The sequence below is a fragment of the Biomphalaria glabrata genome, chromosome 1, assembly GCF_947242115.1.
Source record: "Biomphalaria glabrata chromosome 1, xgBioGlab47.1, whole genome shotgun sequence".
Taxonomy (NCBI): domain Eukaryota; kingdom Metazoa; phylum Mollusca; class Gastropoda; family Planorbidae; genus Biomphalaria; species Biomphalaria glabrata.
The window spans coordinates 3,852,196-3,875,020 of record NC_074711.1 but is presented as its reverse complement, the minus strand read 5'-3'; the positions used below and the strand labels follow the sequence as shown (position 1 = coordinate 3,875,020).

The 22,825-nt window shown below is 39.0% G+C and overlaps 1 protein-coding gene across 11 annotated transcripts in view; it reads right to left on the bottom strand.

The window, feature by feature from the left end:
• The window catches only part of LOC106076031 (endothelin-converting enzyme homolog), a 259,051-nt gene that overhangs the window by 40,690 nt on the left and 195,536 nt on the right, over positions 1–22,825 (bottom strand). For 6 of the 11 annotated variants that reach the window (XM_056010793.1, XM_056010949.1, XM_056010876.1 and 3 more), the window contains 2 exons: positions 7,896–7,944; positions 4,920–5,115 (listed from right to left, as the gene is read on the bottom strand). In XM_056010793.1, the coding sequence (XP_055866768.1) occupies positions 4,920–5,115; positions 7,896–7,944 (245 nt within the window). Of the gene's footprint in view, positions 1–4,919; positions 5,116–7,895; positions 7,945–21,373; positions 21,680–22,825 lie in introns of all 11 variants that reach the window. The other 5 variants (XM_056011147.1, XM_056011298.1, XM_056011085.1 and 2 more) reach the window with 4 other exon arrangements.

Sequence of the window (22,825 nt, the reverse complement as noted above, 5' to 3'; positions counted from 1 at the left end):
GTATGAGTGTGTGTATATATATATATATATATATATATATATATATATATATATATATATATATATATATATATATATATATATATATTGTTACGATCTTCTCAATCAGGCCTTCTGCAAACACTACTTAACAACACAACAGCACATCTAACACAAGAACTTGACAACAAGAGCTTCGAGTAACAAAGTGGCGATTTAATTTACAAATGCATCGACATCCAATTCAACACAATTGGCTACATCAAATTCAAATGCTTTCTTGAACTTAACAGAACTGCCAAACTAACACTACAAGTCTCTCTAGCTCGTACAGCTACATTCTCGAGGACTCAAAGGTACCACAGTCCTTATGCCTTGCTGTTCTGGACTCAACTGTCCTTGTAAACACACTGTCTCTCGACTGTGAAGGTTCTTGATCATATGACCACAACACAGGTCATACTTGCGTGAACTAGCAGTACTGTCCCTTGTCTATCGACAGCCGTTGACCCGTTGACCTGTGTGATTGGCCTGAGTCGTGTGTATCAGTAGGCCGCACACACATTAACCCTTTCAGTCCGCCACTAGAGTTACAACAATATATATGCGTATGCACGTTTGATAGAAGTTAATATAAAGAACTGGGTTAACGTAGCAAAAAAAGCACAAGGGAAAAAAACCATGAGCAATGGAGACAAAGTGGGAAAAAAATTGTTACTAAGAGATTTTAAAATGTTTAAATATCGGTCAATGTATTACTTTCACTTCTTGATTGATAACGCCGTAGTGGTAATGGTCTTAAGCCCATCGTCACATATAAAGTGCTTCCAATGGCACGCGTCTTAAATAGCCTCTAACAACCAGTCCAACTCCTGGCCTTCACGTGTGGACTCAGTTACTGAGGCCTGGCGGAACCGTTACCACAGACAGGAGAATGGACAAAGGCGAGCAACTGGCGCCTAAACCGGTAAGCTTCGGGCAGGAGGGGCTCGTTAGCCTTGGTTGGCTACCCGTCTAGGAGAAGGAAAACTCTGAATCCAAACCTCCGCTGCCCTGCGGCTATACCCAAACACGGGAAAGGCTTCGGGAGACAACCCTGAGCTATCAGTCCAACATTCAAACATATTGGCGTGACGTCACTTACTGTATGTAAACCTTGTTGGCTCACTGTACAGACATTTTGGAGCAGCTGTCGGAAAACAATGACCGCAGGTCATTAGTGCCAAGACCAGGATGTAAAAGCCAGTTAAAAACATAGTGACTGGTATCTGAGTAAAGCCTTGGTTTTATTCCGGAAAAATGTACAGTGCAAATAAAAAATTTTTAAACTTGTAACACTACATCTGGTAACTCTACATCTGGTAACACTACATCTGATAACTCTACATCGGATAACACTACAACTTACGTTACGCTATAGCTATCACTATCACTTTAAAAAGTTGGATTTTTATTGTCCCCTGTGCGGTTCAATCTATCAATTTATGTATTATTATTTTTAATGGAAAACTTTACTGGAAATACTATACACAAATTATATAGACTAGTAATATACGTCAGCGCAATACATGAATGTCTGTCACTAGTAGCTTAAGACTTTTTCTATGTATCTATTCATGAGCATATAAACCAATATTTTATACTAGTCCTTGAAGATAAAAAGTATAAAAGCATTGCCATAAAAGGCGAATGACATATAATTCTACACTAGAGAATAAATGTAAAAATTGACAGTTTTAAATTAGAAAAAAATCTTCAAAAACTAATTGTTGATATTTGATGCAGAACTAAATTTAACTATGACTAAGAATATCATTTCCACACAGTTACAACTTATTGTTGCTATAGCAACTGTCCGGACTAAACAGCTGTTGTCTACTTATTCAGCCATATCTCTAGAAAGTTCAGCACAACAGATGACCAACAAATGAAAGGACCCGAACTGATTTGAACATCCTACTTGGTTACAGAACTTATATAGCCCCCTCTCTGTTACAAAACTTTTGCTTTTTTTTCACCCCCTACCAGTAAACTATAGTGCGTGCAGACAATTGTAGAAAACTGTTCTATACTTAAAAAGAGTGTATGTGTTTATATATATGTGTGTGTTCGTTTGTGTTAATGAAAGTTCTAGGGAGCCTACTGTATACGCTGTGTGTGTGTGAGAGAGAAAGGGGGGGGGGGTTAGGTTTCAAAAACACTCACTGGTAATTACAAAAGGTTTTTTTTTTGTTGTTGTTGAGTGTCAGACCTTTGCGTGGGTACTCACTCCATAGTTTCCCGGTTTGACCAACTGTTGTGCATTGAAAACGAGGCTGTGTATTTGACATAGTGGGTCACTGACAGCACCGGGACTCACGCGGCGTTCACGTCGTTTGGTCTCGGCGCGCATGTCTTAGTCAGACAACAAAGTGATATCTTGGTGTGTCTTCTCTATATCCGGTGCGTCTCACCATAACCCGGTGTGTCTCACTGTCCTAGACACTCTGAGTCTTCCATTTAGTCGCAGTGAGAAAATGTTTCCGTAGAAATTCTTAAGAAGTCAGCACCATAAGAACTGTCTTCCTGTCTATCCTTTCTGTCACTTTTATCATATAGTAGTTGGCAATCGTGGACGTTGCGAGTCGTGGACGTTGCGAGTCGTGGACGTTGAATGCAGAGCTTGAGAGGAGGATCCTAGCAATGGAATTGAGATGCTACAGAAGGATCCTAGGCATCACATTCAAAGACCGCATCACAAACCAAGAAATCAGAGACAGGGTTACTGTAGCGATCGGAGCCCATGACGACCTGCTAACTATTGTAAAAAGACGAAAGCTTAAAACCTTTGGCCACATTACAAGATGTACGGGGTTCGCAAAGACCTTCCTTCAGGGAACAGTGCCAGGAAAAAGAAGAAGAGGCAGACAGAAAAAGCGATGGGAGGACAACATTAAAGAATGGACGGGCCTGCCATTGAGAGAGGTTCTAAACAAGGCACAAAAAAAAAAGGGAGGAATGGAGAAGGACGGTCGACAAATCTTCCCTGGTGCCCCAACGGTCCAACAGACTAAGGGATAGGTAAAAGGTAAAGGTAAAAAGTTGGCAATCAATAGCCAAAACGGCTTTAAAAGGGGCATCAGTATTGGAGGTGAAGAGCTGATAAGCGTCGTCAGTTTTAGATACCTCGGAGCTAGCGTCTCAGATGAAGGTATCAAACCCGAACTACTGGCCAGAGTTGTACAGTCCACAGCTGCACTTGCAAAAACTCAAAATCTGGAAAGACACGGTGTGTGTGTTGTGTGTGTGTGTGTTTGCGTGCGTCAACCGTGTCAGGTCTTGGCAATAACCTCAAATGAAACTAAATGGTGAATTATGGGAAATAGCCTCCACAATCTGAATGAAAAACAAAAAAGCACCAAGATGTACATCTAGTTATTTCTAGCTCAGACATTTCCAGAGCAGAGCAGCAGGACATCGGCCAAATACGCAGCTTAAGGCCTCCGAATGGTGGGGGGTCTCGCATAGGGCTCGAAACATTGTTAATTGAAAAAATTGCCACTAATGGATCAAATCTCAAACATGACAGAACTCTATGGCTCTATGTCTATTCTGTGGCATTTTACGTCTCGAGAGCAGATCTTTTCTCTTTACAACTTCTCGTATGACTAAAGAGGCCAATCCTTAATACACAGCTGCGGTCACAGGTTGGGCATATGTGACCACCAGGCAGAGATGCATTTTCACCCTTTTCTCTGCTGCTGTTGTCTTAGCCTAGCTCTAAATCTCTACTATGATTCTAGGATAGATGGTGTATGTTTAGATATATTTGTTAGACGACATATATTAGAAGACCAATTTTTACGGTTTTAGGACGGTTTATAATTCAATGCATATTTTTTCAGTCTTAATTTTGTTTTTCAATCAGGGCCGCCTTATTCACTTCGCCTAGGGCCTCCCTGTTCACTTCGCCTAGGGCCTCCAATTACCTAAGGCCGGCCCTGAGAGCGAGGCATATTTCGATAACACCATCTATTAGAGACTTTGTATATAAGATTAATCCTCTAGTGATTTTCAAATCATATTTGGCATTGCCGCGAAATTTTTGTACTTACCAAGGGCCCCATGTCTCAAATAGCTTAGGGTCTAACTCTAATCATTCTATATCCGGTCTTTGACTAGAGCAAAGCCCGCAATTAGGTTTCTTTCTTTAATGTGATCCTTATTTTAGGGTGCATTCAAAATAAGCCATAACGAAACGCGGGGGTTTTATGCCTCCTCGTGTGGCTGGTGAGACCTATGTGAGCCCGAATTTTTGCATGCACACTGGGCAGATTATTCCAGATGGAGCTGTTGTCGTTGGCCTTTTTTTTTTTTTTATCTCTGACGGTTTTCTTTTGCCAGTGTTGTTATCTTGTCCTCTACAATTTTTCACAGAGCAAAGCCATGATGCCAATTACATTTCCCATAGGTACTAATCATTGACTATAGTGCTTAAAACATTGCAACTTATGAAAAAAAACGCAATGTACTTAATAATGAATACAGCTACAACCTTACTATATTACACACATCAGTTGGACCATTGTTGTTACCGGTCGTTGACTTGTAGCACCAAACTGCTGGTAGAAAACTAAACCGTTGTAGGCGTAATTTATCTTAACGTATAAAACTACAAATAATTTCTTGGTGAACAAGACTAAGAATAACTTATATTGTAATATGGACAAAATCAATTTGATATAAAATAAATGTACTAGACTTTAGACAAAATCTAACTCACCACAATTACACGACCTTTTAGTCTCACGTTCTGGAGTCGTCTCCCCTAACTAAGACTAAATGACGACAATGCCACCTATGTTGCGTCACTCAAAACCAATCGCTAACCTCTTTCCACCGTCACCATAGAAACACACACACACTCTCTGACAAGCATACACTAAACAGAGGAAATATACCTGGTACTATTTGAGGTCTGGTAAGCCCCACGGCCAGTGCAATGATGACCGAAAAAGAGAGGACCAGAAGGATCAGAAGTAAGGTTTCCAGGGGCGTTCTGCCTTTACAGCAAGGGGTCTTGAAGGAGACAGAGTCGTCGTAATCCTCTACGATGTCATCATCCGACTCTGATCTGCCGAACGGAGCCTCAGCCATCTGTAAACAAATAAGTCATCCACATAACAATCGAGCTGGGTTTAAAGTAATTGGAAATCTTGGGATTTTGTGGGGGGCCCCAACCTTTTTTTGAAAGCCTTGATATACAATACACTTAATAGAATAGTAATAAAGCTAAAAGACTGTTATATTTAAAGTAACGTAACGTTGTCCTTTCAGACTTTGCTATCTATAGGACAGCAGGTCATCTACTTCTGTGGCCCACGGCTAACGAAGGTGTCATGTGGCCAGCACAACGATCAACCACCATTACTTTTCCCCCCAACTAATGTCAGGTACTCATTAGAGCTGAGAGGACTGAGGCGCGTCCTAAAAATCCCGAAATAAGAAATCCCTGACTTCACCAGAAATTGAACCCGGGACTCCCGAAGCCACCGAATAATATCACGTATCCATAAAAGCTGAGCGGACTCAGAGGCACCCTAAAGATCCCGCAATTCCATCCCATCTTTTACCAGGATTTGAACCCAGGACCCCTCTATTAGGTAGCCGGGCGCTTTACCAATAAACCACCGCGCCTTGAACCTGTCATATTAGGGATATTTAAATTCCTTCTCGATCCTATCTTTATGTTAATATATATATATATAAATATATATATATATATACCTATTACTTTTAAGCCCGCACTGCCCTAAATCTTGCCTTGAATCACATGTTAAATGCAACGCTGGACAAAGCTATTGAGTGGCTGATATGAAGAGGCAAAGCCAACAATAATTGTGTGTCAGATTCCGGAAACAAACCCTCAGCTTTCAAAGAATATGAACGCTATTGTCAAAGCCGCATCAATGACTATTCACTCGAGCTAATGATCAGTTAATCATGATTACATTTAGAAGTTTATTGATCTAGCTGATAAATAGAGACAGAAAAATAAATCAAATAGATAGAATTTCAACTTTTCCTGAACTTTAATACATATAATTGACGGTATTAAAAATATTTTTTTTTACTGAAATAAATTGATTATTTGGGTGAACATAGCATGCGTTTTTTAATTAAAAATTTTTAAAGGCCGACATTTATTTTTTTTACAAATTAACTTAAAAACAAAACTATGAAATAAGACTTTTTAAAATAATAAATTCAAATCCTCCCTTATAGGGCTTATAGAGTATTTTGCTTTTAATAACTAATATTATTAAACGCTGGAGGTTGTCAAGTGTTGTCAAACGGAATTTCTGTTTGATTGGATCAATAAAAATTATCTTATCTTATCTTATCTAATGAATGTTAGATAAAAAAAAAAAGAAATATTTTCTTTACCCCACCCCTTTCCTCCCACACCAGAGACTGCATCCTGGTTAAGCGAATGAAAAGATCTAGTAGAGGTCATAAAATTATAAATGATAACGATCTTCTTATAGGAGGGAGAGCCTTAGACATACGCAGGGGCCTAGGGCGTCCAATTGGTGGGGGGCCTCGCACAGAACTCATAAAAGCTGTGGCCACTCATTCCTGGAGCCGGTCCCAGCGCCTATATCCCCACGGGATGGGCTGAGTCTTGAGCCAATGTCCGCAGGCGAACTGGTAAAAGTCATCGCAGGGGGTCAACTGACCAATCCACACTCTATTGTTGGAGTCACTAAGTTTTAAGTTAATTGCGCAAATTTAATTTTTTCGCAGTTTATTTTTTATTTTCAATTTTATTTGGGGCCTCCGAATTTACTTCAGCTAGGGCCACCAATTATCTAAGGCCGGCCCTGCCTATAGATCCAGCCTTAACAAGACGGTGCGCATAATGTCCCTGAAGATCTATTAACTCTTTATCTCCGTAATTATTTTCCACGTTCTGACAGAATTGTTCATTTTTCACAATTGTACATTCTTCCCTGTTATTTCAATAGCATTTTTATTTGTAGTCAGAAAACGTTGCTTTTGGTATAGAATTATACAAGTTTATAAAAACAAAAATTAGTTTAATTTAATGGGGTCAAATCAACGATAGTATCTTTAATTAGGAGAGAGAGAGTTAATATATCAAACTCTTTAAAGAACAGGACATACATACGGAAATACCCGAAGACGTAATCTGCCCCAGATAAAGAGTGTTAACTCCTCTAGCCAAAATAAAATTATAAATTTTGTTGAAATGATTTGACAAATTATAGCCGTCAGACTAGAGTTTTCCTAGTTTAACCAAATAGCTTATTAAAAAAAAAAAGTTCCCCTTTCAGACCTAAAGGGCAGATGATGTCAAGGTCATCTGTTTCTGTGGCCTACGGTTAACAAGGGTGTCATGTGGCCAGCACAACGACCAACCGCCTTTACTTTTCCCTAACTAATGTCAGGTACCCATTAGAGCTGGGTGGACTCAGAGGCGCCCGAAGATCCCGAAATTAAAAATCCCAGTCTTCACCAGGATTCGAACCCCTGTCCCCGGTTCGGAAGCCAAGCGCTTTACCGCTCGGCCATCGCGCCTCCAAATAGTTTATTATTTTCCCAAGAGATATACACCAACTGTCAAATTTACCGGAAAATCGTTAGAGCCGTTTCCGAGATCCGTTTCCATGGACTCCACCCAGGTTTTGTTCTTGACTTTGTAAGGTGAAGAGGAATTATAAAAATAAGTAGATTCATACTGAAGATAAATTATTAACATGCCACAAAAAATCAAGGCTCCCAGGTTGGTGTCAAATGTCATATTACCCAGTAATGTCACTACTGTCAATAGTATCGCAACATGCCAATGTTACAAATGCCATATTGGCCAATAATGTCAGATCTCTATTAACTCAAGTTCAAAAAGTTCTTACCTTAATGGAAGTGGCATTTAACAATTCGTTCTCTTCTGAACACGCAGCTCTGAAATATCACAAAGAGAAAAAAAAAAGTCTTAAGAGATTTCTGCCATTGATTAATAGTACATTATGTGTAAGTCTGTCAATTAGCTTTTTATCTGTGAGTAACAGTCAGTACATGTTAGTTTTCCATTCTATTACAGATATTATCTTTATGGATGTGCGCAGGAATGCGCAAAGACTTCGTGTGACGCAGGAGCTGAGAGGTTAAGACAGTTCAATGTTTCTAGACAAAAAATTTTGGTAAATTAACATTCAAAGGTAAAAGGAAATAAAAAACTTCCCCTTTCAGACTTATCTTATATCCTATATAATACAGACGTTACTTCAAAAAAGAAGATGATTACGTCCTACGCGTCATGCATTCAGTCATGCATATTAACCAATGACTTAAATTCTGCCAAGTCACTGGTTTTCCTGGCTAGCTCAGGTAACCCATTCCATGCTCTAATAGCACTAGGTAAAAAGAAGTATTTGTACAAACTTTTCTTAGAATATGGAATGAGGAATGTGCCTTTGGGCTTTGGTGGGGGCCTCGCACAGGACTCATACAAGTTGTGGCCACTCATTCCTGGAACCGATCCCAATACCTGTATCCCCACGGGATGGGTTGAGTCTTAACGTTACTTAGGTGTCTATAGGGAAGATAATCCTTTTCTCCGGCTCACAGTTAATAAGGGTGTCACGTGACCAGGACAACGAACAACCGTCTTTGCTTTCCCCAACTAATGTCAGGCACCTATTAGAGCTGGGTGGACTCAGGGGCGCCCAAAGATCCCGAAATTAAAAATCCGAGTCTATGCCAGGATTCGAAACCGTTCGGTTCGGAAGACAAGCGCTTTACCCCTCAGCCATTGTGCCTCTGATTGTCTCAAGAGTACCACAATATTTCAAAACAAGCCGTTAATTTTTTAAAATTTCGTTTCCTGCAACCTAGTTGTATGAAGCAGATTTTTATTATTGTTGCAACAAAGTCCAAGCATAGAAGCAGGGTGACGTTACACCAGATACCAGAATACAGCTTACCTGTGCTGATTGTATTTGTATATATAGTATTGTAAATAGTACTTGATAGAATCTTGGGTGTAAGAGTTAAGAAATTCTAGGTTTATTTATTATTGTTTTAATTTTCTATTAAGTTAGAGTGGCGGCCCTTGGAAGATTGATATTCTTGTCATAGGCTTGAGTTTTTGAGTCTAATGTAGAAGTACAGTATAAGGCAGTTGCATAGTTGTATATTTAATAGTTCAACATTTGATGGCGCTATTTACAGGTAAAATTTTATTCTGATTACTTTTATTAAATATATATTCTGTTCTTAATATATAAGGGGCGTTTCTTTGAATTGTTGAAATACAAACTTTAAGTGTCCATGTCAAAGCCAAGCCAGGAGTTTACAACATTTACATTACCAATATGGAAGCCACATCACAAGGGCTCTCAAAGATTTTGAGGGTTTTTTCGGCACATCGGCACACTTTGAGCCATGTCGTGCCCGTAAGGCTCTCAAAGACTTTCCTGCAGGGAACAGTACCAGAGAAAAAAGGAGAGGCAGACAGATGAAGCACTGTGAGGATATCAAGGCATGGACAGAAAGAAACTCTAATCCTTGCAAAAAGACAGAGAGGAATGGAGAGAGGGGGTCGGCATATTGATGCATGGTGCCTCGACAGCCCAATAGACTAAGGGACAGACGAAGGTAGAGGATTTAACTCTCTTTCTCTCCTGATCGACGCTACCATCGTTGGTTTTTGACCTCATTAAAATAAACTAATGTTTAATTTTATAAACTTGACTTTGTGTTGTATAACATTTCCCTTTAACTCTACACCAACTACAACATTTTCTGATAACAAACAACAAAGCTATTGAAGCTTAATTATAACAGGGAAGAATAGTAATGAGCGAAATGAAGAATTCCTTTGAAACGTGGAAAAATAATTACGGAGAGAGAGAGTTAAACGGGCTATAGTAATACGCAGTGCATAAACAATTTCACATAATCAAAACTATAGTCATTGAAAGTTAGGCAATGTAACAGAAATTGACAATTAGGCAATGCATTAGACTTGATTAGACGTTGAATCTTAGGCAATGCAATGAACATCGACTAAGGCGATACATTAGACATAGCCACTTAGACAATGTATTGGTCCCAGAGACGTGAACAATACACCAGCCATTAGTACATCGAAGGAGTATTATAGTGTCAGCCCATTGATGCATAGTTATTGTTATATTCATTAAGTAGCCAACGAGATCTAGGAGGCAATTCACTATGAATGTCAATGACACAGAATCAATACATTATAGTGTCTGTGCGAATGATATACAAGTCAGAGACAGAAGGTTTGATTTACTAGTCACTTTCGTAGTGCCCGTCTTTTGTGAGGATGAAGTTTTTTTGTCTTTATTCTTTATTAGCAACCGTCTTTTGTGATGTTGGGAGCCATTGTCTGCGTTCTTTCTTTCTTATGCTCACAGTTCCATCTACTAAATGAAAGGGTTTTCACACGTTTAATTAATATGTCACACTCACTCACAGACAGACACACATACACACACAATTAGTGACGGACTCTTGTGTAAAAGAGAAAATAAACATTAGTGGAATGAATGAAAGGGAGGGGGGGAGGGGCGGTAGAGAGTAAATGAAAAGCTACCTCAGCGCTGCACCCTAGGACGCCCCTCCTCCTGTACTTTATCGACGCTATTTATCATTTATCAATAATTGAGGATTTACGATTGATGTTTGGTTGCGTGAGAGGGAAAGCCAGGATCTGGGAGGCTGGAAGAGAGAGAGAGAGAGGAAAGAGAGAGGAGAGGAGAGAGAGGAGATGGTGGGTGGGCGGTTAAGAGGGAGGCATTGCACAGGCCCGTCGCACGCCTCTCAAAATGAATTAGTGAAATCAACAATTTTGAAGGGGGCCATATATTTAGATTATATCAAAACAGTTTATCACTGTCGGGGCTCTTCCTCCTGTCCGCCTTTTGTACTTGTAGCCTATAGAGAGATCCACAAGTGTAGCCTATAGAGCAGAGGCGTAGCTGGGGGGGGGGGGGGGAGGGGGGAAATTTGAAAATGCCCCCCCCCCAAATTAGGGGGGCCTAAAATAAGTGGGTTTTTTTTTACATTAAATATTAAATATTACGCAAAATGCAGGGTTACCCTCACAGAGGTCAAGCCCCCCGGACCCCCCAAATGATGGCAAATTCCTAGCTACGCTCACCGCTACAGAGAGATCCTCATTTGTAGCCTATAGGGAGAGATCCACTTCATTAATGAAATCATTTTTAAGATCTCACATTTCAGCATTCCTAAATGTATAATATTTGGTTTAGTTCTTTCTTCTTCTACATTTCCTACATATGGAAGAAAGCTATGTCAAAGAAACAGATTTTTGAATGCCCCTTTTCCTATTCTTTAATATTGGAGATTGACATATACGGAGGATGTTCTATAATTAGCAAGCTTTTTTGGTGTATGCGGTGCGCAGAATAAAGAGTATCGATACATTATTTTTTTTTGTAATTTTTTTAAGGATAATTAGTGTACACTTTTTTAGCACTGCAGAATCCCATTTTCTAAGCTCTCCCGTTTTGTAGCTGTTATTTTTAGTTGGCAACATGGAATCTCAATATAGCGTCCTTGACATTGGTTCGTTTATCGTTTAGAGGATATCTTTTTATAAGCTTTGGAATGTTATTTGCAAAATGTGTAGCTTTCAATGAGGCTTTAGATCGTCACAAGAAATATTTCACAAAAAAAGGTTCTACATCTCTATTTTACTGTTCCATAAATAAAAAATATTAGCTGATAAAGCAATGTTTCTATCAATGCACAGAATCTATCAAATTATTGTTATGTGCGCCCACAATCAAGACAGTTCTGTTTATAAACCTCGGCTGCATTATATAGAAAACAATGTGAGACAGACAGACAGACGGACGGACAGACCGACATAGATAGATAGATAGATAGATAGATAGATAGATAGATAGATAGATAGATAGATAGATAGATAGATAGATAGATATAGATTTATTATTAGATATTGATATAGATAGATAGATATTTTTACCCCCCCCCCCCCCAAAAAAAAAAAAAAAAAAAAAAAAGATTAGATTTGATTTGGCTCAGACTAAGAGGACAGAAAATATTCAATAATTGACCAGATCTTGATTGTCGAAATAAAAAAATTATTAAGTCGTAATTGCTCTGCTATCGATATAAGCCTGGTCAATAGCCTACCCAATCACTTCAAGATCGATATTGTTTTTGCAACTCTAACAAAAACAAAACAAACGTAGAAAAAACAACAACATATTTTAAGGCATCATTATTTATTATTGCTTTCCCAAGCAGACGTCAGACGACGCTTGTTACGTTTGAATGAAGTCCTAATACGACCAGGGGACAGAATCCGAAAAGCATCTTAGCCTCGATCCGAGCCTCACGTGATAGAGATCGTACAAGGGTTAGCCACGCCTCCTTGATTTCCTTTCCATCGACGTGGGAATGTAAGTGTCGTCTGCATGTGAATTTTTCTATTACGGAGAAAATGAATGGGTTTTGATGGATGTTGGGGAGTCGCGTGGCTCCTAGCAAGGGGAGAGAATGTATAAAATGGAAGAAAAGGGAGGTAAATTAAAAAAAAAATGAGTTAAAATAATTCCCCAAACGCATTGCCTTACAATTTGAGTTTCGATCGCCAATAAATAAAAATAAGCTTGTGTGGTTGGTTGGGTTGGCCCCGGGTTGGGGTTGAACATTGGCAACATTGTTTCAATGAAATGGAATTGGGGGTTGTTAAAAAAATGGAAGCATTTTAATCAAGAGAGTTATCTTTCCATTTAACGTGAACAGGGTTACCGCCCTTGTTAGATGAAGAGCAGGAATGTTGCCGGACGGACAGGAGAGAGATTGTTTGTTTTAGTTTTAATGGAGACAATGGACTGGGCCGGCCTTACAGGCAGAAATAAAATGTCAGACTTTAACGCCGAGACAACGGAAGCGATAACCTTGGGAAAAGGTGTCCGAAAAGGTTGGGCGGATTTTTCCTTGATTCTTCCGGCTTAGTGTTTGTGCCAGATAGGAGAAAAGTTGAATCGAAAAGTCATAAAGAGTAAAGCTAGAGAATTAAGAGAGAGAGAGTTGTAAGGAGAAAAGAAGAGAAAGAGATTGTCTGTAAGGAGAGAGTGCGTGGGAGAGGAAGACAGAGTGAGAGAAGAGAGAGTTTGACCAATAAAGAAAGAGAGGGAGAAACAGAATGAGAGAGTTTTAGCAATAAAGAGAGAGAATTTGGCCGATAAAGAGAGAGTGAGAGAGAGAGAAAAGAAAGAGAAAGACAGCGAATTTGACCGAAAAAAAAAGAGAATTAGACCGATAAAGAGAGAGAAAAACTGTAAGTCAAGAAGAGAGAAAGATTGTCTATAAGGAGAGAGTGAGAGGAGAGTGAGAGAGCAATAGAGAGAGTTTGACTAATAAAGAGAGAAGGAGAGGATGAGATAGACAGACACTAAGGAGTGTGAATGTCAAAAAACAAACGAATAAGGATAAATGGACAGAGAGAAAGAATGAATGGAAGAGAAAGAGCAAGACTTAATGATAGGCAAAACATGTGTGTGTGTGTGTGAGAGAGAGAGAGAGTGGGATTGCTGGAGGGTGCTCTTATATTAAACCACTTCATATAGTGCCCATTATAATAGTCAGTAGACTTCTAGTTTAAATATTTTATGACTACTTAGCCAGGTTTCACTTTTAACAAATATTGAATGGAAGAGTATGTATGTGTTTTGTGTGTGTTCGAGTTTATGTGCGTGTTTGTGTGTGTGTGTCAGTGTTTGGTGGGTGGGGCCATCACGACGTGGGGGAGGTGTGGACAGGAATCGATTATGCATATTCGATCTGATAGCCGTTCCAAAAGTAAACGTCATTATTATTTGTAAAGATGAATTGTAAATTAATTAGATTTACATAATTCTCAAAACGATGTTATCTTTGCGAGCGGTTCTTCCATTTCAAGCCATCACGTGGTCACGATGAGAAAGGGCAGAAACATTTTGTTTAGATTGAAAACAGAAACAGCCTGAATAAACATTTTCAACCAGTCCATTAGTATTTAATAGTCTATAACCTGTTTGATTTTAGACTGCTGCCGCCCATGTCTGATCTTGATTAGAAATTTGCATTGGTCGTGTGGCTAATCAAGAAATTTGCGTTGGTCGTGTGGCTAATGAAGAAATTTGTATTGGTCATGTAGTATGCACTTCGGGCTGTCGTAAAGGTGTTTCCGAGTTCGAGCCCTGCCCGCTTCCATCCCTTCACTTCCTTAAAGTGGTTTGGGTTAGGGAGTAAAAATCTTAATTTCTGATGGAAGGTTCGAAACTTATTACAAAGTTATCATACGAAGATCATCTTAAAACGATACCGTACGTTCGCTACCATATGTACATGCCTTATATGTACCTTGTAGACTAAATGCGACATGAGTATTGGCCCGTTCTAGCCCTTCTTACATGCGCTCTTCTTAATAGGAGAAAAAAAGTAAGTTTTATACGCCTGGAGAATGATTAACTGAAGTTCAGAATAATGGAAAACGCATTGTGCATGGGGCTCCGCCCCTTACCCTGCCAAGAAAGCTTGCAAATACCCTTGCTGACTAGAGGGATAACCTGCTACACTCTAATACTATCTCCAGAAATTTTTTTTTCTAGTAATCAAAAGACAAAAAATTATATGCGAAACATTAAAAAAAAAAAAAAGCAAAGATTTAACTGACTAAATTAAAGTGACATTCATTATGTTCATTTGGATTTCAAACATGGACATGTATTTGCAAAGAAAAACCAGAAAAAAATGTCTTTGCGTTTCTTTCTCTTTTTCATCACATTCTTCAAGCCCTCACGGAGACAAATGCTGAAACTTGCCGCGATCCCCTGGACCCCACTCGGCTAGTGGGGGGGGGCGGGGCGGATGAGTTGATGGTTGTTTGACAACGAAATTCCGTTCGTTTATGGAAGCGCCACTGGCAAACGTTTGACAAACACTGCATCACACTAAGTCTTTCTGTATCACTAGGCAACAGAAAACAACAGAAGGCCTGACATCTATTGAGGATAACATCCAGACACCCAACGATTTTCATAGAGAGTATTGTAACTTCCTCCATTCCTGGTGAGCTGCAGGCGGGAAGTTGGCAAGAAGGTTTCTGACACTAAGTTGATTCAGTTGACATGACGGCTTAGTCTTGCACTTTACTGCCTAAGACGTCTGGTAAATAATGTTTCACTGCAGACGTGGAGATACAGAACTGCCCAGTGACACTATACACTCGCGCGCGCACACTAAACGGTAAGAGGATTAGCAGACGTTTTGATGTTTCCACTTTGACGGAATGAGCAGACGACATCTTTACTGTGGTAAAAAAAAAATGAAACTTCTGGTATCGACTGGCACACTTCTGCTTTGTAAGTTTTTGTACCTGAAATGTTGGCGCTAGCCTCGTTCTGCAATTGACCCCATTCACTATATCGAACGATTACGTAATGTCCATAAATAAAAACCTGAATATACAATCAAGTGATATCCATGTGGGATTTGAAATTAATATCGACCTTTTTTCATTTTTTTTTATATCCACCGTTGTTAAAAAAAACAAAAAAAAACATTTAATTATATTCATAAAAGCGTTAAAAAATTACTTCCTCCCAAAATCCGCTCAAAGGTTCTTAATCTTCATTTCGAGCCAATCTAAACTTAGGCTTTACTTCAGAGGTTATATCAACTCACTCTGTCTGGTACAAAATTTGAACACATTATTTCTCCCACACCCATTTCTCGGATCAGGTTCAAACTTTATTATTATTCATTGAACCTAACAAAACATAAAGCAGTAAAATAAAAAATTTAAAAAATTAACCTATTAGTTCATTAAATAGTGGTAATTTATAATTTTGTTTGATATAAAAAAAAAGTAATGAATCCTACAGTATTGAGAGTAAAAACACTAAATTTAGAAAGCCTTCAGGACAGAAGGCTCAAAAGTAAAGTAGCAATCATACATAAAACACTGAACCATAATCTTCAAATACAAAAACAAAATTTAATAAAATACTCTGAGAGACACAAAGATAAAGGCACATTCCTCGTCCCATATGCTAGGACAATACTCCTTCTTCCCTAGTGCTATTAGAGCATGGAATGGGTTGCCTGAGCTAGCCAGGAAAACCAGTGACTTGGCAGACTTTAAGTCATTGGTTAATATGCATGACTAAATGCATGACGCGTAGGACGTAATCATCTTCTTTTTTGAAGTAACGTCTGTATTATATAAGATAAGATAAGATGCTCAGCCTCAGACCCTATAGACTTATTTGACAGGTTTCTGCAACATTTCTACGACTGGCCAATATATAAAACCTAAAAGGGCTAACAGGGAAATAGGCCTATATCTACATCTAGATCTAGCAGGCTTAACTAGCACGCACAGGTGATGCCGTCTGCGAACAACTAATTGCAGTGATTTTCTAGGTTTTACTCTTTCATCTTGAAGCTAAATGTGGGCATAAATGACAACCAGAAAAAGTGGTCGCCCCCCACCTCCGTTACGTTGATGTGATAAAAAGGGATTTAAAATCAGTGAACATTGATACTGACCATTTGGAAGACATAGCCTTAGACCGCACTAGTTTGAGAGAGAATGTGACTAAGAAAGCTATGGACAGCGAGAAAACAAGTTCTTCCCCTTAGATAAGCTTTAAGAAAAAATGTTTAAATATTAAATATTAAAAAAAACATTTTGTTTATTTTAAACAAACTGCTAACTATTTTCTTTTCTTATTTTTTCACTTCGTCCCTTAACATCTCCATATTGTTTCTTTTTTTTTATTTTTTGTTTCTTAAAAAGTTCATTGCCTTTAAAATGTCAAAGATTAAAAAAGAAAATGTTATTTATGAAAATGTCTAGAAAAAAAATTGCGGGGAAAAGGATGAACAATAGAGATAATCGATTCCACACAGCTTCATCTGCTAATACAAAGTTCTTCGTGAACTCGATTACACATGCTCACCTTCCAATATACAGATCATTTTGACATCGATTACACAGACACTTTCCGTTACATAAGTCCTTTTGATGCGGATAACAATGCTCATCATTCTTTACTTAGGCCCTGTTGATGTGGAGAACAGACTTAACATCCTTTACTTAGGCCCTGTTGATGTGGAGAACAGACTTATCATCCTTTACTTAGGCCCTGTTGATGTGGAGAACAGACGTATCATCCTTTACTTAGGCCCAGCTGATGTGGAGAACAGACTTATCATCCTTTACTTAGGCCCTGTTGACGTTGAGAACAGACTTATCATTCTTTACTTAGGCCCTGTTGACGTGGAGAACAGACTTATCATCCTTTACTTAGGCCCTGTTGATGTGGAGAACAGACTTATCATCCTTTACTTAGGCCCTGTTGATGTGGAGAACAGACTTAACATCCTTTACTTAGGCCCTGTTGATGTGGAGAACAGACTTATCATCCTTTACTTAGGCCCTGTTGATGTGGAGAACAGACTTAACATCCTTTACTTAGGCCCTGTTGATGTGGGGAACAGACTTATCATCCTTAACTTAGGCCCTGTTGATGTGGAGAACAGACTTATCATCCTTTACTTAGGCCCTGTTGATGTGGAGAACAGACTTATCCTTCTTTACTTAGACCCTGTTAATGTGGAGAACAGACTCATCCTTCTTTACATAGGCCCTGTTGATGTGGAGAACAGACTTATCCTTCTTTACATAGGCCCTGTTGATGTGGAGAACAGACTTATCCTTCTTTACATAGGCCCTGTTGATGTGGAGAACAGACTTATCCTTCTTTACATAGGCCCTGTTGATGTGGAGAACAGACTTATCTTTCTTTACATAGGCCCTGTTGATGTGGAGAACAGACTTATCCTTCTTTACTTAGACCCTGTTGATGTGGAGAACAGACTCATCCTTCTTTACATAGGCCCTGTTGATGTGGAGAACAGACTTATCCTTCTTTACATAGGCCCTGTGGATGTGGAGAACAGACTTATCCTTCTTTACATAGGCCCTGTTGATGTGGAGAACAGACTCATCTTTCTTTACATAGGCCCTGTTGATGTGGATAACATATATCTTTCTTTACTTAGGCCCTGTTGATGTGTAGAACATAATTATCATTCTTTATTTAGGCCCTGTTGATGTGGATAACACAGACTTATTCATTACTAAGGCTCTGTTGATGTGGATAACACAGGCTTATCATTCTTTATTTAGGCCCTGTTGATGTGGATAACACAGGCTTATCATTCTTTATTTAGGCCCTGTTGAGGTACATAACACAGACTTATTCATTACTAAGGCTCTGTTGATGTGGATAACACAGACTTGTCATTCTTTATTTAGGCCCTGTTGATGTGGATAACACAGACTTATTCATTACTAAGGCTCTGTTGATGTGGCTTATCATTCTTTATTTAGGCCCTGTCAATTTTGATAACGCAGACTTGGCCTATCATTCTTTACGTAGGCCCCTTTGAGGTACATAACACAGACTCATCCTTGTTTACGAAGGCCCTGTTGAGCGCATCAACAACCACACTCTATTGTTTGGCCCAAGGTTAAAACGAGTTCTTCTTCCTTTCTCTCCCCCACTCCACTTTGACTCCTTTTTCGTTCTCTCTCTCTCTCTCTCTCTCTCTCTCTTGTCCTCAAGTTAGCCAAACTTTTTTTTTTTACCAATTTTATTTTTCAATTAAATTTAACAACGTCTGATTGCCAGGCAGACGTTGAAGAAGAGGGGTGGGAACGGGCAATCTGAACTTTGAACTATAGGAGTGCTGTGTTGGAATAGAAAACAATGCTGCTAATACAATAACAATTAAACGTACACAAACATAGACTTGTAATTGACAAGGGTGTACACCTGGGATACAGAGTTGTCTTAATGCCAATTCAAGGTAGTTGCGTACATGGGTAGATGAGTACATCACTATACAGGGAGTTAATGAGTTTAAACGCACTATTACGCAGGGCTGTATCACAACCGATTTGTGTCCCTTAATTTATTTTTAAAAAAAAATTAAATTAGTTGTCTCCCTTTGTTATTAAAAAAAAAATCTAAAGAAAATGAACTAATATTTCAAGCTTGTCCTGTCTCACAGTAAGCCTAACTACCGGTAACTAGGATATAACTTTACCAGTACAAAATTTCAATTCGAAGCATTTCAAAAGACAATGATAGTTACTCAAGTCATTAGTTACACCGATCACTTTCATCCTGTCTATTAATGCGTAATAAAAGTGCATGTGTCATGTCTGATTATAATTATATTCTTGTTAATACCTCGAATATAATTGTGACCTAATCATTAGTGGCTTTTTTAAACATAAAAAAACAATTATTGGTAGAAGAGAGAAACATTGTCCAACTATAAATTTATACAAGTGGACAAAAAGTTGAGAAATTTCCGACCAAAGAAAAAAAATAGTTTTCATTCATTTTGTACAGACGTAGAATTAGGTTTGGGGCTTGGTGGCCGAGAGAAATAGACTTGACTTCCGCACGGAGAGTGTACCTAGCCACGCGATAGTTGGCACTTTGCTACGACAGGATTCTTCCGGCAAAGGCCGAGAACTCCATAGGCAGTTGAGTAGACCAGGCAGAAAGGATGCGTGGCGGCAACTTAATCGTGCGGAACAAGCGTTCCTAGCCCGATTCCGAGTCAAGTCACTGTCCAATTGGTGCTTACTTCGGATGGCTACGGGAGAACTACGACACACGGTGCCGCCACTGCATCGAGGACGTGGAAACAGTTGACCACATTCTGTATTAACGTCGCGTTCTGCATGAATGGCGATCGGGACAAGGATTTGATAGAAAGAGAACTGGTTCGTGTGCGGCATTAGGACTGTCCTTGTACGGGGGCAAGGCGACCTTAAAACTCATTGCCCGCTTCCTTTCACGTTCACTAAGTGAGTAGTTCTCAGCATGGTTACTAACGGGGTTTCTGATTCCACACCGAGGTATCTAGAGTTCAAATCCCTGTCCAGATTGTGAGTTATAACTTTTGAATTCTAATGGCTACCTACGTTGGGCAAGTAAATGCGATTTGGTCTTTGTGCTGGCCATATAACACCCTCGTTAACCGTCGACCAAACAAATAGATGAACTTCATCGATCACAAGGTCTGAATGGGGATACCTTTAAACCTAAATTAGCGTTGGGATTAGGGTTAACAGTTTCTCTTTGTTGATACTAACACTACTTATTTTAGCGCTATCCTTATTATAACTATAGATTGTTAAAACTGTTCTGTTCTAAATATAGAATACGGGCTTTAAAAATATAAAAGGGGGATAATGTTTCAAAACATGTCATATTTACTTAGAGCTCACTTTTCCTTGTTGACATTTCTCAGTGATTAGCCATATAGGTCATGGTTTTAGGGTCAGCTGAGACCCAGCGGCCTATTGTAATCGATTCGTACCTATAAAAGTGTATGTATTAGACCACAACACCGAGGCAGGCCGTGGTGTGTAACAAGGTATTGATTGACTGACAGAACCAAACCTTGTACACTATATGTACAGTACACCAGGAGAGTCAAAAAGAATATTGTGCGTCTCAACTACTACTATGAATGTCGCAAGCAAGTTTGGAGTGTAAGAAGAGAGAGAGAGAGAGAGAGAAAGAGAGAGAAAGAGAGATAAAGAGAAAGAGAGATAGAGATAAAGAGAGAGAGAAAGAATGAGAGAGGGAAAGATGGGTGAAGAGACAGTCAGAGGTAAAAGAGAGAGAAAGAGAGAAAGAGAGATAAAGAGAAAGAAAGATAGAGATAAAGAGAGAGAAAAAAAGAAGGAGAGAGATAAAGATGGGAGAAGAGAAAGTCAGAGGTAAAAGAGAGAGAGAGAAAGAGAGAGATAAAGAGAGATAGATTGAAAGAAAGAGAGAAAAAGAGAGAGAAAGAGAGGGATAAAGGGAGAGAGAGAAAGAAAGAGAGACATAGAGGAAGAAAGAGAGAGAGAGAGAAAGAGAGAGATAAAGAGAGAGAGAGAGAAAGAGAGAGATAAAGAGAGAGAGAGAAGGAGAGAGAGAAAGAGATAGAGAGAAAGAGAGAAAGAGAAAGAAAGAGAGAGAAAAAGAATGAGAGGGAAAGAGATATAGAGAGAAAGAGATAAATAGAAAGAGAGAGAAATAAAGATAGAGAGAAAGAGAGAGAGAGATGGAGAGAGAGAAGGAGAGAAAGAGAGAGAGAAGGAGAGGGAGAGAGAGAGAAAGAGAGAGAACGAGAACGGAAAGAGATTATAAATTAAACAGAAATTAAAGAGATATACCTAACATCTTGAAAAAAAAATTCGCAAATACGTCAGCAAGTTTTCATTAAAAAAAAAACAACAAACTACCTATTAATTTTTCCAGAAGATATCTGAAAAGCCATATTGGCGTTTATTTATTTTTACACTAGTCCACAATCAAACCAAAAATCAAAGACTGTCTTAAAATGTATTAAAACTTGTAAATTTCTATCAGTTAAAATCTGAATCTACACATCACATAATCAGTGTTACACTGTACCGTGCGGTGTAATATCAAACAGTTCAGGTCTTGAAAATAATCCCACATTCATTGAAACTTTGATAATAGTAAAAATAACACAATTCAATAGACTCCGTGTCTTTATGCTCATACCAAATTATAAACAATGAAACCTATGTTAAAACTGATAATGAATATACCCACTGTCAGCACAGGGATATTGCATTGACATCCTGTATGACACATGACCGGATAGGCTAACGTGACATGTCATGACTGTCATTACCAAAGACCACTGCATACTTGACCTCACGCGAGATTCAACTCGGGGAAACAATAGATGACCTCTCAGTAAGTGCTTTATAAATGCAATGACAACTATTGACAACCCGGCATGTGGGCGACACCAAGCATTCAGTAATGTAACAATCATGTGGGCCACGCTAAGTATCCAGTAATGTAACAATCATGTGGGCTACGCCAAGCATTCAGTAATGTAACAATCATGTGGGCTACACCAAACATTCAGTAATGTAACAATCATGTGGGAGACACCAAGTACTCATTAATGTAACAATCATGTGGGCTACACCAAGCATCCACCAATGTAACAATCATGTGGGCTACACCAAACATTCAGTAATGTAACAATCATGTGGGAGACACCAAGTACTCATTAATGTAACAATCATGTGGGCTACACCAAGCATCCAGTAATGTAACAATCTTGTGAGCTACACCAAGCATCCACCAATGTAACAATCATGTGGGCGACACCAAGCATCCAGTAATGTAACAATCATGTGGGCGACACCAAGCATCCAGTCATAGACAACCTTTGCAAACACCCTAACAGCTAAAACATTTGCACAGCTTCAGACCACACTGTGACATCACCAAACAAAAACACTATTAAAGATTTGGTTATAATGACAGTACATATCTACAGACGGAAGGGAAAATGACAAGAAGATTTAATTAAACAATGTGCTTGTGGGTGGGGGCGAGAGGGTGGGATGGGGAAACTATTTCGCCAAACTAAGATTATTTATGTGTATGTGCTTGTTTTAGGTTAATTTGAAATATAACCTTCCTTCGTGGGCAGCGTTTGGGCTTTGTGCGCTTTAAAACTATTACAGAGATCTGGAGATACATGTCTGAGTCAGAGCTCCATGAAGCATTGAAAACACATGTCTGAGTCAGAGCTATAAGACGCATTGAGAACACATGTCTGAGTCAGAGCTCTATGAAGCATTGAAAACACATGTCTGAGTCAGAGCTATAAGACACATTGAGAACACATGTCTGAGTCAGAGCTC